Source organism: Chlorocebus sabaeus, chromosome 22 (assembly GCF_047675955.1).
Source record: "Chlorocebus sabaeus isolate Y175 chromosome 22, mChlSab1.0.hap1, whole genome shotgun sequence".
Classification (NCBI taxonomy): Eukaryota; Metazoa; Chordata; class Mammalia; order Primates; family Cercopithecidae; genus Chlorocebus; species Chlorocebus sabaeus.
The window spans coordinates 71,357,093-71,374,606 of NC_132925.1; the positions used below are offsets into that span (position 1 = coordinate 71,357,093).

The window sequence follows — 17,514 nt, forward strand, 5'->3', positions numbered from 1 at the left end:
AGTGGTACCTGGCATATAGTAAGTGCTCATTAAATATGTGTTCAATGACTGTTAGGTGTTGCTGTATTTATTATCATTATCACCATCATCATTCTCTATAGCCTCAGTCCAAAATCATTTCCCAAATGAGCTGGACCTTCAAGTTTCTTGACCTAAAAAAAATTCCTTTATCCTAATTTGCTCTAAAAAAATTTCAAAATAAAGCTATTTGAAACCCCAGAACCCAGAAGTTTAGTTCATTTTGTGCTGCTATAATGGAATATCTCAGACTGAGTACTTTATAATGAATAGAAATTTATCAGCTCACAGTACCAAAGGCTAGGAAGTACAAGATCAAGGCATCAGGTAAGGGTCTTCTTGCAGCATCATCACATGATGAAAGGCAGAAAGGCAAGTGTGCAAGAGAAGTATACACTTACCCTTTTATATTAGCATTAGTTCTACCCCTAAGGGCAGGCTCCCTGATATGATTTGGATTTATGTTCCTGTCCAAATCTCATGTCAAATTATAATCTCCAGTGTTGGAACAGGGGCCTGGTGAGAGGTGACTGGCTCATGGAGGCAGACTTCCCCCTTGCTGTTCTTATGATAGTGAGTGAGTTCTCACAAAATCTTGTTGTTTAGAATTGTGTAGTACCTCCTCCTTTGCTCTCTTCCTCCTTTCCTGGCCATGTAAGACCTGCTTGCTTCTGCTTCACTTTCTGCCATGATTGAAAGTTTCCTGGGGCCTCCGTAGCCATGCTTCCTGTACAGCCTGTGGAGCCATGAGCCAAATAAGCCACTTTTCTTTATAAATTACCCAGTCTCAGGTATTTCCTTATAGCAGTGTGAGAATGGACTAATACAGTTCCTCACAGCCCAATCACCTCCCGAAGGCCCCACCTCTCAATGCTGCAATGGCAAGCAAATTTCAACAGGGATTTTTTTGGGGAAAAAACATTGAAATCATAGCACCAGAGACAAAAGAATTCAAACTCTGCTGAGGCTGGCAATTGTATAACTTTTTAACACTTTGGATGCACCTTCTTCATTATCTGGAACCATAGCAGATAAAATGAGAAATTACATTAGGTACAGTGAATGCCATATGAACTTTTCAAGAGGTAAAGCCAGGTACCTACCGTCGACGCAGGAAGGCCGGTTTCTTGTTGTTCCAGCCACTTTTCCAGGTAGACAGGAACACTTTACTGTTTGTGACCTCTCCTCAATGCGATTCTTGTTACAACATCGGTGTGCTGCTATCACTTCACACGTCCCTCCTTCTGGCAAGAGAGAAAGAACAGGGACACTGATTAGAAATAACTCAGCGACTATTTGAGCCGCTGGGAGTACATGTAGAGGGGTTGAGGAAAGTAATTGAAATTATAGAAACAGTTTCCATGAAATATAATTACAAAAGGACTCTCTTCTACTATATGTAATCACAGAGAGGACAGTGCTGTACTTCCGAAGCAACAAAGAATACCAACGGATAGCCCTCAAGATGTGGCAATTCTGGGCTGTAGGTATTGAGAGGCAGTAAAGCAATGAATGCCTGGAACTAACACACCCAATAAAGATGCTGCCTGATTTAAATGCATATTTTGGGAGCCATCTTTTGTGTTATCATCAGATTTAAGATTCTCTGAGCTCTCTCTATTGACAACAACTGACACTCCAGTGATACAGAAGCTACAGTGCCAGAAAAACTGCCCAGAAATCAGTTCTCCCTTCCATTGCCTGACTACTTCAAGGGGGCTAAATAGAAAATCTATTCGGGATATATTTCCCAAATCTAGACTTCATCCACAAATGAAAGAAAGAATTGCTGGAGAAAATGGGTAGGTGCTTTAAACAATGTCTCAAACTGCAGGCCTGGTCATATAGCTTGACTTAATTGTAACAGTTCATCCATGCATTCATCAGAATTTATTGGCAAACTAATGTGTGTCACCCTCCACTAGGTTCTTAGCAGGTGAACTGCCGGCTCCGTGTAAAGGTTGATAAGCATCCAAGTGGGTCTTTCTGGCCTACAGGAAATCAGCTAAGCCAGATCTCTAGGGACACACAAAAGATACGCCAAGTGACCAGAAAGCAGGAGTCAACTTTCTCAACATCAAGTTTGGAGTTCAGAATAGACCCGGTCCACTTAGGATTCTTGGCATTTAGGATGCAGTTGGCAAAAATTCACCAAGCATTTGTTAAGCAACCTCTATATACAAATTACTGTGTGATAAACTATATGGATGATAATACATCCCCTGTACGCAGAGGATACATATGGACACTTCGAAAACATTGTAAAAGAGAAAAGGAGGGAGAAAGGAAGGAGAGAAGACTTAAGAGACAGCTTCATCCTTTCATCCTGTCCTCTGAGAACTGTGTAATGCAGTGATTCTCAGTGCAGTGGTGGCGAGGTGTGATGCTGCTCCCTCCTCGCTAATAATAGCTGGCCAGTTTGGAGATATTTCTGATTGTCATCACTGGTTGGAGCACACTGTTACTTGTATCTTTCAGGAAGGAAGCAGGGCTATGTTAAACATCCCACAATGCCCAGGATGGCCTCCCATAGAAACAATGATCTGGCCTAAAAGATCAATATTGTGAAGATGTCGAGAAACCCTGGCCTAACATGAAAGAAACACAAGAGTCATGGTAGATACACACCATTTGTCAAACCCATAGAATGTACAATGCCAGGAATGAACACTAATGTAAACTCTGGACTTTCAGTGATAACAACTTGTTAATGTAGGTTCATCGATTGTAAAAAATGTACCACCCTGGTGTGGGATGTTGATAGCAGGGGAAGCCATGCCTGTGTGGGGGCAGGTGCATGTGGAAACTCTCAGTACTTTCTGCTCAATTTTGCTGTGAAACTGAAACAGCTCTTAAAAAATAAAATCTATTTAAATTGTAAAAAAAATAAATAAATAAAATAAATAAATAAAACAACTGTAGCCAGAATCTTTCAAAATACTGAAAGAAACAGGCTGTCAATGCTAATCAAAGTTTAAGCTTATATTGAATTAGAAAACTTCTCTTCAAGAAAATCAACAATTCTGCTAAATATTTTATCTGTCTGGGGTTGTATCTGTAGCTTATTCAATAAAGCATGTACAAAAAAAAAGAAACACAAGAGTCTCTGATTTTGAGTAGACTAATTATGTTTCTCTCCATGGGAGGGAAGAGTTCAGGCTTTCACATCAGCCTCTTTTAGTTTGAATCTCAGCTCTGTCACTTACTGAATGCCTTAGTTTCCTCACCTGTAAAATGGGAATAATAGTAACACCTGTATCACAGGGTTGTGTGAGTAAAAACAGAGAGAACACATGTAAAGGGGTTAGTGCTGAGCCTGACACATGGTAAAGAGTCTGTATATGCTTCCTATAATAAGAACACCAGAGTGACTGGATATTATTCATATCTTTGTAGGTGCCAACAAAGGTATAAATTTATATCTTTGGTGCCAACAAAGATATAAATTTTTATCTTTGGTGCCAACAAAGATATAAGTAACACACTTTCTGTCTTAGAGGGATTGAAAATATGGTTTCTCCCGGAATACTCACTCCTACCTCCCATCCCTCCAACCTCCTCACTCCGACACAAATGATTTTGCCAGTTAACTCTCCTTAGAGCTCAACTCAAAGGTCAGTTCCTTAAAGAATGTTCCCCACTTCCACCATTGTTCATTTTATTAGCACCCTACACATTTCCTGTGTGTAGTTGTTCATGTCTGTGCCCTAGCCAAACTGTAAGCTTGATTGGGGTCAAGGTCATTGCTTGTTTCCTCACAGCAATGAATGGGAATTTTTGGAACAAAGGACTGGTGTGGTACAGGTATTTCTCTAGGGCAACCACCTTGGTAAGCTGTGTACAGGAGGAGTTGGAGAAGTACAAGGTAGCAAAGGAGAAGAAATAAATGGCTCTAGCAAAACACTGAGTAGAAGAAAGAAGGCTGCAACTTGCTCATGGAAGAGTGCCTTACTATCTCCACATGCACAACACTGGGATTCGAGTTAATGGAATAGGGCTAATCATATATTACACTCTTTAACTCAGACACCTGCAATCATGTCACTTTAGCTTATAATTGTCAGCTACGAATACCCTCGGTCAAGTCAGTAATAGCTAGTTCAACACAAAAATGCCACTAATTTTAACATCACCTCTTGGCTCTAATACAAGAGTGGAGCAATATTTATGACTGAAAATGGCACAAGGCACATGAAAGCTCTCAGGTTGTATTTTGAATCTCATATGATTTACAGTCAAGTCAACGGACACGATGACAGACATGCCAGATTGCCTGAGTTACTGCACTAAGTTAAATAATACTGACAACAAGGTGGGCACTGAAGGTCCAAAGCCTGTCCCTCATGGCACTGCTGTCAATGAGAAAAAGGAATGCTTCTCTGCCACTCTTCGAGCTCGCTGCCATTTCTGGAGCTCTGATTTGGATGCTGGATGCTGTATTAATTATACACATTCCAGCAATGTTACAAGGTATTGTCCCCACTTTACACATGAGAAGCTGAGGCTCAGAGGGGTTGAATAACTTGCCCAGAATCACATAAGTGTGACCCCAGTCTACTAGATCCCAAAACTCATGCTTTTTGTATCTTTTCACAAGTGGTTGTTCCTTGTGGTTGAAAAACTTCCAAGAAAAAGTTTGACACTTAGCTTAAAAAGGTTATCAAGGTTAAATATCCGAGCCACCCCTCCTTCCCCAGTTGTGACTTTGACCTTATTTGTTTTGTTTGTTTGTTTTGAGATGGCGTTTCCCTCCTGTTGCCCAGGCCGGAGTGCAATGACACAATCTCGGCTCACTGCAACCTCTGCCTCCCAGGTGCAAGTGATTCTCCTGCCTCAGCCTCCTGAGTAGCTGGGGTTACAGACATGCACCACCATGCCCAGCTAATTTTTTTGTATTTTTAGTAGAGACAGGGTTTCTCCATTTTGGTCAGGATGGTCTTGAACTCCCGACATCAGGTGATACACCAACATCAGGTGATCCCGACATCAGGTGATCGGCCTCCCAAAGTGCTGGGATTATAGGCATGAGCCACCACTCCCGGCCGATTTGTTATGACTCTCTCTCTCCTTCCCTTTCCTCCATGGACACTGTTTTGACAGTTACTGCATGAGCACCCTAGGCACGTACCCCTAGGGGTCACTGTATCACCTGAGACACACTCCCAACAGATCTCTGGCTCACCCACTCCCGACTCCATCATTGCTCAAATGTCACTTAATAAAAGGCACACTTGACACTTGTCTACTCAAAATAAATCATACTCCCCTTAGCCAGTACTCATGAGCTCCCTTGTTTTATGTCCCCTCACTCCTCTGCCCCCAACACCTGTAACTTTCAAACACAGTATATAATTTTCTCATGACATTATTGTCCATGTGTCCCATTGGAAATCAAACTCCTCCAGAACACGGATTCTTATTGTTTTATGTATTCAACAATGTGTGGAATATTATTATCAAGGTTTAAAATGTGTTTTTAACACATATTTTATTTAATTTTCAAAACAGTTCAAAGATGGAGGTAGAACTATTATTATTTCAATTGTCTAGAGATGATGCAGACTTAGAGCAAGAAATATAGCCATGCAACCAATGGTAATAATAATAGTATTAAAGAAATTAATCATTTATTGAGTTTTTCCTATGTGCCCGATACCATAATAAACACATCACAAATCTTTATTTTACAGGAGAAGCAACTGTGACCAAGAGTGACTTAGAAACTTGCCCATGTTTCAACCTACAGAATGGGAGAAAATTTTTACAATCTACCCATCTGACAAAGGGCTAATATCCAGAATCTACAAAGAACTTAAACAAATTTACAAGAAAAAATCAAACCCATCAAAAAGTGGGCAAAGGATATGAACAGACACTTCTCAAAAGAAGACATTTATGCAGCCAACAGACACACGAAAAAATGCTAATCATCACTGGTCATCAGAGAAATGCAAATCAAAACCACAGTGAGATACTATCTCATACCAGTTAGAATGGTGCTCGTTAAAAAGTCAGGAAACAACAGAGGCTGGAGAGGATGTGGAGAAATAGAAATGCTTTTACACTGTTGGTGGGACTGTAAACTAGTTCAACCATTGTGGAAGACAGTGTGGCCATTCCTCAAGGATCTAGAACTAGAAATACCATTTGACCTAGCCATCCCATTACTCGGCATATAACCAAAGGATTACAAATCATGCTGCTATAAAGATACATGCACATGTATGTTTATTGCAGCACTATTAACAATAGCAAAGACTTGGAACCAAAAATTTCCATCAATGATAGACTGGATTAAGAAAATGTGGCACATGTACACCATGGAATACTATGCAGCCATAAAGAAGTATGAGTTTATGTACTTTGTAGGGACATGGATGCAGCTGGAAACCATCATTCTGAGCAAAGTATCACAAGGACGGAAAACCAAACACCGCATGTTCCCACTCATAGGTGGGAATTGAACAATGAGAACACCTGGACACAGGATGGGGAACATCACACACCAGGGCCTGTCACGGGGTGGGGGGAAGGGGGAGGTATAGCATTAGGAGATATACCTAATGTAAATGATGAGTTAACGGGTACAGCACACCAATATGGCACATGTATACATATGTTACAAACCTACACGTTGTGCACATGTACCCTAGAACTTAAAGTATAATAATAATAAAAAAGAATATCCAAACAAATTTAAAATGCAAAAAGAAAAAGAAACTTGCCCATGTTTTACCTAGCAAGGAGCCAATAGCATTGAGACCAGAACCCAGACCCTCATCCCATATACAGTGCTGTTTCCCCTGTCCCACCCTCACATACATGATGTCATTTCCTTGAAAAAGGGAGAAAAGCTTGGTAACTGGGAAATGACGAATGCTCCATTTTCATTAAAGACTTGTATATAAAGTCAATGACCCCAGGGCATATCTTCCTTAGATGCACAGATGGTGGCTTTGCACACAGGAGGCCAGGAAGGTGTTGCTCTAAATAACAGGCTTGTCGGTTTTAACAAGTTGAACTATGGCCTCAATTACACATGCTGCTCAGGTACACTGGCGCAGAGCCCAGAACTAGGTCTTGGTGGACACAGTGGAATCCCGCAGGACCCCAACAGTTGGAAGATCTGATTGGCCCATCATACCTAAATCTCATTCCCAAAGTTTGTGTTGTGACAGATCTAGCCACAGTCAAATGGAGCAATTTAATCTTTCAAGCTATCCTGCCCATGGAAGTCTGGACTTGTATTAAAAAACTAAAAACATTAGCTCTTTGGCAGGAAAATTCACACTTACATAACTTTGCTCTGAAGATACATTTTGTGGGGCTTTATGGATTATCCAAGGGGGCTCAGTTACCTCCACTCTAAGAAAGGAGATAAGCTATTTTTAAAATTCAATATAATAATCTATTCTTCACAGAGATTCTTCTGCTAATGAAAAAGTGAAATCAATCATACTTAGGTGATTATCAGCTATCTAAAGGATTATTATTATTAAATGACAAATATTTGATTGATACATTATTAACTAAAGGCTAGGCTTTATTCACAGATTCTTTTAGCTTTTACAGAATATACTTTCCTGTTTCAGGGTCCCATCAAAGACACCACATTACATTCAGATGGGTAGATGAATGAACAAAATGAAAAATGAATAACAAATCTGTCATGGATTTCTGAATGATCAAATAATATGGAACCTAGCCGAGAAGGGTGTATGACTTTGGTATAGCAGAGTATATATACAGAGTATAGTAAGCTTGTAAAATACACACCTTCCCCCATTCCTATGTGTTTTTCACTTCTTGGCTATATCAAGAGCCCACCTTTACTTGGGTCCACCTATGATACAGTGAGAAGGTGATCAAATTCTATAAGGATATAAAAGGACATAAAATTCCTATTATAACCACAGAGATAAAATTTTTCAAGACTCCCTCAGACAAAAAGGTTCTACTTCTCTATTACCCCCATCAGCTGGCTTCTTGGAAAAGGAGAAAGGAAACCAAAATGTTCCCCAGAGTTGCTCCCAATGAAAGGGAAGAGTTAAGTTTGTCATACCCTTTCTGGAAATTAGAAAATGTCCATTTTAATCCAATGTATCTGCATTTTAAGGTTTACCTTGTGAACTATCCTTTCAAACTTAACTGCCAAGGTCATTTCAAACTGATATTTGTCATTGAAATGTCTTTCAGACTTTTCCTTGGTGTCAATGCCTATCCATTTCTAAATTTCATCTCAATCCAAGTCAAAATGATTTCAAGATGATCTATGGTTTCTCAAAGCTAAGTCATCTAAGTGCTTCCTTAGAAAATGCAGCTTCCTTCTTTTTTTTTTTTTTTTTTGCTTATGGAAAATAGCCTCTTTTTTGGATTTCACCCAGGATCTGTAGATCTAAAAAATAAGACAGATGAAGTAACCTATCATCTAATGGCAGAGGATGTAGAATAAAGAACAGGCTAGTATGGAGGTTAATTGTACTACTCAGATTTTCCAGATTATTGTTTCTGTTATCAGTTAATCTGCAGAAAACACATATCTAAAATATCTATAAAACTATTTCAAACTCCTAAATCTAGCATTTTAAGGGATCCCATTGTTCTTTCCAATTAGGAGGTAAATGCTGTAATTATCTGGCTAATGCACACTGATCTGAAAAAGTTGGATGTGTTAAATGTACTCTGCTTTCCAGTTCTTTTTCTGCCACAAATCTTCAAAAACAGTGGTCTTTCTTCTCATTCCTTTTGCTCATGTTGACCCAGGTATTAACGGGAAGGTCTCCTGCAAAAAAAAAAGCTCCATGGGGCATCTCTCTAGTTTCCCATCTGCTCTCTTCTCTTGGGTTTATCAGAGCCCTGAATACATTATCAAACCATTTTTAACAGGAAAAGAAAGTTTCTAATATCCAAAAAAGAGAAAAAGATAGCATTTCAAGATTATTTCTGGCAGCAGCAACTCTGAGCTGGAGAAGTTAAAAAAATGCCGAGTCCAATATGCTCCTAGCAATGATCCCTCCTCCCCAGCTCAATGCATCATTGTCTTGACCTGTACAAGTGAGGAAACAAGGAAGATAAATTGCTAAGGATAATGTTTCTTTTAAAAGGAGTCGCCACTGGTGACAATTATGTGTCATGATGGAAAGGGAAGAAGAGGTTAGGAATGACTGGCAGGCAGATGAGTAAAAGCTTGACAACTGGCATCATAAGCCAGGGTTTGCCCCCAGATTGGATATTTAATAGAAATAGCTCATACCAACCAGCTGGATCACTCTGGGCTACACACTGGGTCAAGTTTTTAGAATGGACACCTATGGGAATTTGCAAATGTCCGATCTTTTTCATCTGCCAGGGAATTGGACATTCAGTAGTATCTTTTGCTGTTGGTGATTGTATTAGTCTGTTTTCACACTGCTGTAAAGATACTACCTGTGACTGGGTAATTTACCAATAAAAGAGGTTTAACTGACTCACAGTTCTGCATGACTTGGGAGGCCTCAGGAAACTTATAATCATGGTAGAGTGTGAAGGGAAAGCAAGTACCTTCTAAAAATGTGGCAGGAGAGAGAATGCTGGGGAAACGGCCACTTTTAAAATCATCAGATTTTATGAAAACTCCCCCACCATCATGAGAACAGCATGGGGGAAACCACCCTCATGATCCAGTCACCTCCAGCCAGCTCCCTCTCTCGACATGTGGGATTACAATTCGAGATGTGATTTGGGTGGGGACATAGTGCCAAACCATATCTATCAGTGGTTTCATGTCCAAGACAAAGCATAGCCAAACAATTTAAAATTATCACAACAGCAGGGTTTCTGGGAAAGAAGAAACGATGCTAAGTGGGTAGTGTAAATTGGAATAGAGAGAATTGCTTTAAAAATAAAAAGACAGGGAATGTAAACCTAAGCCTTGTACATGTGCATGTATGTGGGTATTGCTGTGGTGGTCTTCCTGAACCATACTCTGAGTTATATTCTCCTGTGTATGATCCTATATCTCCTACATAATTCTTGTACAATAATATTTACAGTGTGCATGATTTTGATTTTTTAAAAATAATGTATTGCTTTTCCTATAAAGAGGAAGGACAATTTTTTTTTTTTTTTTCTGTTTTACCACTACCCCAGTACTAAGCTTGAAATCTGGCACTTGTTTGGTCTGTATATAGTTGTTGAATGAACCTTTTCCTCAGAGACTCACTTTTGACCCCCATTATATGTTCTCTTAGCAAGCTGAACTTTTCTTTTTCAGCATGACTCCTAACTGGAATTACGGGCTTGTTGTCTAGCCTGTTTACCTGGGCACTCTATGCTGGCAGGAGGACCACATCTTGTTTAATTCTTTATCTCTTGTGCCTGGAATAATAGTGGGCAGTCACACATTTACTAAATTATTAAATGACTGAATGATGAAAGGAAGGAAGGAAGGAAGGAAAGAGAGGGAGGGAAGAATAGATGGAATGTAAAGGGAAAGAAAAGAAAAATAGAAGGAAAAGGTAGAAGAAGAAAGATAGAATATATAAATTAATCCTCTTTTGGGAACTTTTTCTGAACATCCATTATGTGGATATTTTCACAAAGATGAATTTGAATAAGTGTAGCTTTTCCAAAGATGAGAACTTCCAATATACCTTCTAGAGAAATCAACTTGGGATTTTGGTTTGGGATGGTGTCAAAACATACAAAGGAAAAGCTTTTCACTCTAAGTGAAATAGCTTTAAAATGAAATAGCAATTAAAAGTAACTGTGAGGAAACTTCAGTTCTCATTAATAGGCCAGGATATATGCTTATAGCCAAAGGCAACTTTTGGAGAAAATGAATAAACCATATTTAAGAAATGTTAAGACTGACATGATTATTAGAATCCTTGCATTTCCACTTTATTACAAATGGTTCCTTTCTTTAAAAGCTGTAATATGTAAGAAAAATCAAAAATTTTTTTTCAGAGTCACTTTTACAGGACTTCTTGATCAAGGTTTTATAAATAGCTTTTTTGGAATTCATTGTAGTGGGTGTCAGAAATGCATATTTAAGACTATGTTTAAAGTGCTTTATTGACCCAGTGGACTGGAAGGAAGCTCTGAGTGTCTTTGTCTGTAAATCATTGACAAGAGAGACACTAATGGATCTTTAAGTATGTTTTGGTTGAAGAGGGCAAAATAGCTGCTTGATTTGTTTATGCTTGAGATTAAACAAATTCCCATCCATTCTCTCCCAAGGTCCTCAGGTATGTAGAGGAAAAAGGTAGGAAAACGGAAGAAATTCTGGGCAGGACAACAATGTTTGAGGCAGGGTAGCATAATGGATAGGATCACAGATTCCAGAGCCAGGCTGCAGAGACAAGTCCTGGGTCTGCTGCTTCCTATTATTTTTCATTCCATAGTTCAAGGTTCTCATCTGTAGAATGTGGATGACAGCATCATCTTTACAGGGTTGTTTTAAGAACTACACTATTGCCTAGCTGAGTCAATGGTCTTGGTTTAAGAATAGGGTTGAGGGAGATCCAAAGGGGATTTAGGTCAAGAATACTGCATCCTATAGTGAACAGTAGACACATTATAGCTATTTTTCTAAGCCTTATTTCATTTCAATTCTTGTCCTAATCACAGTAGAATACAACTTATTTATTTTAGATGTTAGCTCAGTGAACCTGAAGGGCATTGATGCTGTGATTCGGTTTCCGGAGACTAACATTGACATCCAGGGTGAATGCCCTGGATTGCAATAGTTGCAATAATTCTTATACTTAACAGGTATAAGAATTAAATAAATACAGGCAAAGTGATTATAATAATACCTGGTTCAGAGTAGGCATGAAAATGTACTCTGATATTACTAATACTATTGAAGTTATCATCTTTGACCAGGTCATAATTGTTGGTGGGAAAAATATAACTCTTATTTTTTCCCTTTTTCCACCAATATGGACTACTCCTCACTCTTATCTTTCTACTCTCATTCCAAGCTAATCACAGAGAAACTACATTTAGGCAACATTATCTCCCCAAAATAAAATTGCTAAAAGTAAGGTAATACCACAATCAACTCAACACCCATCCACTAGATTTCTTCATTTTTTAAAAAGAAGAAAATGGCTTATACGTTGGATATGTTGAAATTCTACTGCAGAAATAATTTTTAGTAACTAGTCTACCCCCATGGAAGTATATTTTACCCAAAGGTGAACCAATGAGGTTACAAGAACACACTTGATTCCTTACTGCTCTTTACATATTGTGGAACTTTTACTCTTTCCCAACAAGGATGCATCAGAGAGCATGAGGAAAGGGAACCCTTGCAATGGAGTGGACATCAGACTGCCTTAGGGCTACTCTCAGATCTGCCTTCAAATTTTTGTTAAAATAAGCCTGAGGATATATCTTCATTTTTCTATTCTCTGTCCTCAAGTTTGCTTGCTTGATGTAGACTTTCCTTCAATCATTCCAAATTAATGCAATCTCAGAAATGAAACAATTGAAGGGGAAGTTTCTACCTCAAAGTGGGGCGTTCACCCTGAATGTCAATATAAGTCTCTGGAAACTGAATCACAGCTTCCCTGAGCCAACATCTAAAATGAATAAGTTGTATTCTACTATGACTGGGACAAGAATTGAAATGAAATAGGGCTTAGAAAAACAGCTATATCTACGTTCGTTTTAGGGTGCAATATTCTTGACTTAAATCCCCTTTGGATCTCCCTCGACCCTATTCTTAAACCGAGACCATTGGCCCAGCTAGGCAATAGTTGATCAGGCTTTCCTTCACCATTGCTATCCTTTAAGGCTGAGAATGACATGGAAACAATTTCTAGAACAGACATAGGCCATGCTATTTTATATGAATAACTCCTCTGGCTATACTATTTTTTCTGAAATTATGTAACACACTGACATAAAAGACTGAATATACTAATATTTAATATAATTTTGAATAATTAACATCACTTTGGTTACTAGCCGGATGAATTGGAACAAGTTGTAACCTCTAAGCCCTTGTCCCTCTAAGCAAAATGCCTAAATTTAATGGATACTGTGAGCATTAGAGATTGTATATGAAAAGTAATTAAGAAATCGAGCAGCACGTAGTAGGTATATTATAAATAAGGGCTGCCATTCTCCTTGTTATTAATATAAAAATTGAAACCCAATTTCAAAGATAACACTGGAGGAGGATGAAAGGGTAGAATTCTGAAAGGTTGGAAAATGGAGTCATTTGCCTTTTAGGTTCCAGGTTCCAAAGACCCTAAATTTCTGAGCTGTTCCTGCAATGGCAAGTGGCCTAATGTGCTCTTTCCATTGCATACTCACTTTGTCTAGTCTTTTTTTTTTTTTTTTTTTTTTTTGAGATATGGTCTTACTCCATTGCCTAGGTTGGAATAAAGTGACATGATCACAGCTCACTATAGCCTTGACCTCCCAGGCTCAACTGATCCTCCCACCTCAGCCTCCTGAGTAGCTGAAACTGCAAGCACATGCCACTATGTTTGGCTAATGTTTTGATTTGTATTTTTGTAGAGATGGGCGTCACCCTTTGTACTCCCTATGTATTACTCCTAGGTTATAAACCATGCTGGTCTCGATCTCCTAGTTTCAAGCAATCCTTCCGTTCTCAAGTGATCCTCCCACCTCAGCCTCCCAAAATGCTGGAATTACAGGTTTGAGCCACTACGCCTGGCCTCACTTTGTCTACTCCTACCTCCTTATTCATTTTTGTTCTATGCTTCTTTATAACTTATTTAATGATATACAAGCAGGAGTACATGCTGAGAAAGAAGCCCAACAATAACCATTAACTTCTTTTTATTCTCTTAAAATGAGACACTTCCATTATTGTTCACAGATAAGTGTAATGGATGTTAAAAGGAACATGGGTGGTGATTATACACAAACTCCTTTATGAAGATATAAAGGTACAGTCAACAAAATAAAGCAGACACTGCAATATGAAGACTCCAAATCCATCACTTCTAAACCATAACTATTTTATGATATTTCTTTTCTCCAGCTAAATGAAAGAAATGCCATGGAACAACATTTTTGAGTTGGCTGAGAAGTGAAGATGAGAAGATCAAGACAAAATTTGAGATACTCAAGGAAGAAGTGGCCGTTAAATACTGTCCACTTTAGGGCCAGATGCCTGTCAGTGGGCCCTCTTGCTGAGCCATAAACTGATCTCAAACTGCAAATCACCCCCTTTTTTTTCTTTTTGAAACAGAGTCTCGCAGTGTTGCCTGGGCTGGAGTACAGTGGCACAATCTCAACTCACTGCAACCTCTGCCTCATGGGTTCAAGTGACCCTCCTTCCTCAGTCTCCCCAGTAGCTGGGATTACAGGCACTTGCCACCACGCCTGGCTAAGTTTTCTGTATTTTTTAGTAGAGACAGGATTTCACTATGTTAACCAGGCTGGTCTCGAACTCCTGACCTCATGATCTGCCTACCTTGGCCTCCCAAAGTGCTGGGATTACAGGCATGAGTCACCACATCCAGCCCTTTCTTTTTCTTGGTCCTATAGGAGAACTGCACACAAATCCATAGATATTAGATTTTACTTTCATCTATGGGCCACTTACTAACCACCTCCTAAATAAACTGTTAAATGTTTTGGAAATCTGTTATACAGACACTAAAATTAGAGTTTTGCTCATGTCTAAAATATTCCATAATTGAGGATTTTGTGAAGAAGTTGTCTCTACAGTGTCAATGAATGGCATTCTTTTAAATCTCAGCAGGTCTGTGAGTGGTAGGATGGTTGAGAGCATGGTGTTTGAGATTGAATTTTGGGGTCATTGACTGGGTTTTAACTGCTTCCACCCTTTATTAGCTGGATTTATCTCAGGGAAATCATACAAGCTTTCTATTCTTAGTCTCCTCATCTGTAACATGGGGAAAATAGTAGTATAATACTTTCATCATGAGGTTGTTGTGAGGATGAATGAGTAAACACAGGGAAAGCACTTGGAAGAGTGTGGGAGTACAGGAGCAACACGTTTGCTCTGATGCTGTTACTATTATTAGTGTTAGCTGGGGCAGCCATTAGGGATGCCAATGACTGTCTCCTCCTCCTGGGCTTATGGTAGTTACTGACCACCTTGTGGGAGGAGGAGGCATTGACTGTTTTTAGTCAACTGGGTATTAATGGACTTGACACATCACTACCAAGCTGAGCTTTTAATTGTCTGTGCAAGGCCTTCCAGGGCTCTCTTCCTGCTGGTGTGGCAGCCAGTGGTATTTTAGATCAAGGATCAGCAAAGTTTTTCTATAAACATCCAGATTATAAACATTTTCAGCTTTGTGGGCCATCTGGTCTCTGGAACAACTACCAAACTTTGCTGTTATATCACAAATGCAGCCTCAAATGATATATAAACAAATTAGTGTAGCTGTATGCCAATAATATTTATGGAAACTGAAACTTGAATTTGTGTATTTTTTATGTGTCACAATTTCTAGCCATTTAAAAGGTAAAGATCATTTTTAGCTTGTGGATCATAAAAATCAGATGATGCACCAGATTTGGCCTACAGGCCAGTTTGCCAACCCCTATTTTAGACGGTGCTTGCAACAGAAGTTCTAGTCCCTGAGTAACTCCTGCAAACACAGCCACACTGATGAATCACAATGGGTGCGTTGTATGATCAAGCAATAAACTTTTGCCGTTTGAAGCCCGTGAGATGTTGAGGTTGTTGCTGAAGCTTAACAAACCCACTGTACAGTCTACTACACAGTCATGCCTCACTTAATGACAAGGATAAGTTCTAATATGTCATTAAGTGATTTCATCTTTGTGCTAATTCGTAGAGGGCACTTACACAAACCTAGATGGTATAGCCTACTACAAATCTAGGCTAGATAGTATAGCCTATTATTCCTAGGCTACAAACCAGTACAGCATGCTATTGTACTATAGGCGGCTATGACATAATAAGTATTTGTGTATCTAAATCTATCTAGACATAGAAAACATACAGTAAAAATATGGTACTCTACTGTGTTATCTTATAGGTCTGTTGTTAACTGAAATATTGTTAAGGGACACATGACTATTATTCTTTAAGATCATGACAGCAAAAGAGATGCCTTCCACCCTTAACAGTATTTAAGTAGCCTCTGCAAATATGTTTACTAATAACTGTTGGGTGGAGCCATTTCCAAGACTTTCACTCAGTGAAATACAGTCTTTCAAATCCATGTCTTCCATGCAGAACTAGAAGGAGGTACTTTTGCTTATCTTTTGCCTGTGCATACATACCTCATCCAAGCCAAGAGTCTGGCCCTTGTCATCTGGATATTTTATTGGTTTAGCTGAGAGGTAATAACAAAGTATATATTTATTTATATTTTGAGGGCTGTGCCTCACATCCATAGCCAGAGAGACCAGAAAACACACATTTAGGAGAAAAGAAGGCAAACAGAAATCTTGATTTGTGTTACACATTGTAGATGTCATTAACTATGACTCAAGTAGAAAAACTTATTACTCCTCTTTTTGACAGTGATGACAATTTAATAGTATTTGACTCTACCGAGTTACATACAGCATCTGCAGACATTGAAAGAGACTGTTTATCAAGATGATAAATAAGTTTTTCTTTTCCTCTCTGGCTGCATGGATGTGATCAGAAGTCTAAGACCATCTGAATTCACTTAGTCTGGCCACCAGGCAGAGGCTAAGCTACCTGGGACCATCTGTGCTTGAAATGAGCTTCCCTTAATAGACCCTCTCCAGGCATGTCAGCACTAACAGAGACAAGTTTGCATGAATGAATGAGCACCTGTGCATTCAGGGTGAGCTTCGGGGTGGAGGGAAGGGAGTTAGTTATATGGAAATCCTGCTCTCTGGAAATCTCGTGCTCACTAATTTCAAACTGCAGAGCTAGTTTTGTCTTCTGGGTTATGTAGCTATTGCAAAGCAGGCTGGCTAAATTCTTGATATGCCAAGAATGTGGAATTAGTTTTTATGTGGAAATTATAATAAGAAACACTTGTCAAATAAGTGTTTGTTCTTAGTATTATTGCTATTGCTAGCTGTAGCAGTCATTAATGTTATTAGTTATTTCTACTCTGTAGCAGACACTTGTTCTTTCTGTCTGCCCAGCAAACAGTCCTACTTCTACTGATGACTGCTTCTTCCTTCTTCTAGGAAAGTCAGTGACCTCTCTTCCCCATTTTCAGTTCATGGAGTTTGGGAGGTGCTGATTTCACGCCCTGCTACAAGAGAAGACACAAGACCGAAGACTGGTAGTGAAGATAATGACATCTCTGGTGACCAGGTGGTTGTTAACAAGGGCTGGTACCTGGTCCAAGCTATACACAAAGAAATCCAAATGCAGAACATTTATTCTTGGGGAAGTAGAGTGTTTTCCTCTAAGCATTACTGATGAAAAGATGTAAGTCTGGAACTTGCCACTATCTAAGCACCATGATGGAAAAGCCTGCAGGAGAATGGAGTCAACCCAGAGGAACACTAAGTAGAGAGGTGGAGCACCTCCTGACA

At 39.2% G+C, this 17,514-nt stretch overlaps 1 protein-coding gene across 2 annotated transcripts in view; it reads right to left on the reverse strand.

The window, feature by feature from the left end:
- TAFA1 (TAFA chemokine like family member 1) overlaps positions 1–17,514 on the reverse strand; it is a 542,433-nt gene that overhangs the window by 132,190 nt on the left and 392,729 nt on the right. Inside the window, exon 3 of one of the 2 annotated variants that reach the window (XM_007984924.3) lies at positions 1,122–1,259. In XM_007984924.3, coding sequence (XP_007983115.1) covers positions 1,122–1,259 — 138 coding nt within the window. Of the gene's footprint in view, positions 1–1,121; positions 1,263–17,514 lie in introns of both variants that reach the window. The other variant, XM_007984922.3, reaches the window with a different exon arrangement.